The following is a 305-nucleotide window of genomic DNA, read 5'->3' as shown; positions in this document are numbered from 1 at the left end:
AGTAGCGGTGGCGGTGGTGCGGCCGGAGGGGGAGGTGGCGGGACCGGAGGGGGAGGCGGAGGCGGCAGCGGGACCCTGGTAGTTCCCATCCCGGGACCGACTCTTTTCGGTCAGCCGTTCTCCAACGGGCCGCAGTGGAACCCAGGGAGCCTGCAACCTCCACACACAGTGAGGAGCCTGGACCGGGCCCTGGAGGAGGCGGGCAACTCCGGCGTCCTGAGCCTCAGTGGTCGGAAACTCCGAGACTTCCCGGGCAGTGGCTACGACCTGACGGACACCACCCAAGCAGGTGACAGGACGGGGGG

General features: G+C 69.5%; 1 protein-coding gene across 1 annotated transcript in view; it reads left to right on the top strand.

Moving 5' to 3' along the window:
• Nucleotides 1-305, top strand: part of LRCH2 (leucine-rich repeats and calponin homology (CH) domain containing 2) — a 152580-nt gene that overhangs the window by 18745 nt on the left and 133530 nt on the right. The window contains exon 3 of the mRNA XM_008568153.1: nucleotides 3-289. Coding sequence (XP_008566375.1) covers nucleotides 3-289 — 287 coding nt within the window. The remainder of the gene's footprint in view (nucleotides 1-2; nucleotides 290-305) is intronic.

The sequence above is a fragment of the Galeopterus variegatus genome, unplaced genomic scaffold (genome assembly GCF_000696425.1).
Source record: "Galeopterus variegatus unplaced genomic scaffold, G_variegatus-3.0.2 Scaffold381, whole genome shotgun sequence".
Lineage (NCBI taxonomy): Eukaryota > Metazoa > Chordata > Mammalia > Dermoptera > Cynocephalidae > Galeopterus > Galeopterus variegatus.
This window is presented reverse-complemented; position numbering and strand designations above follow the sequence as displayed.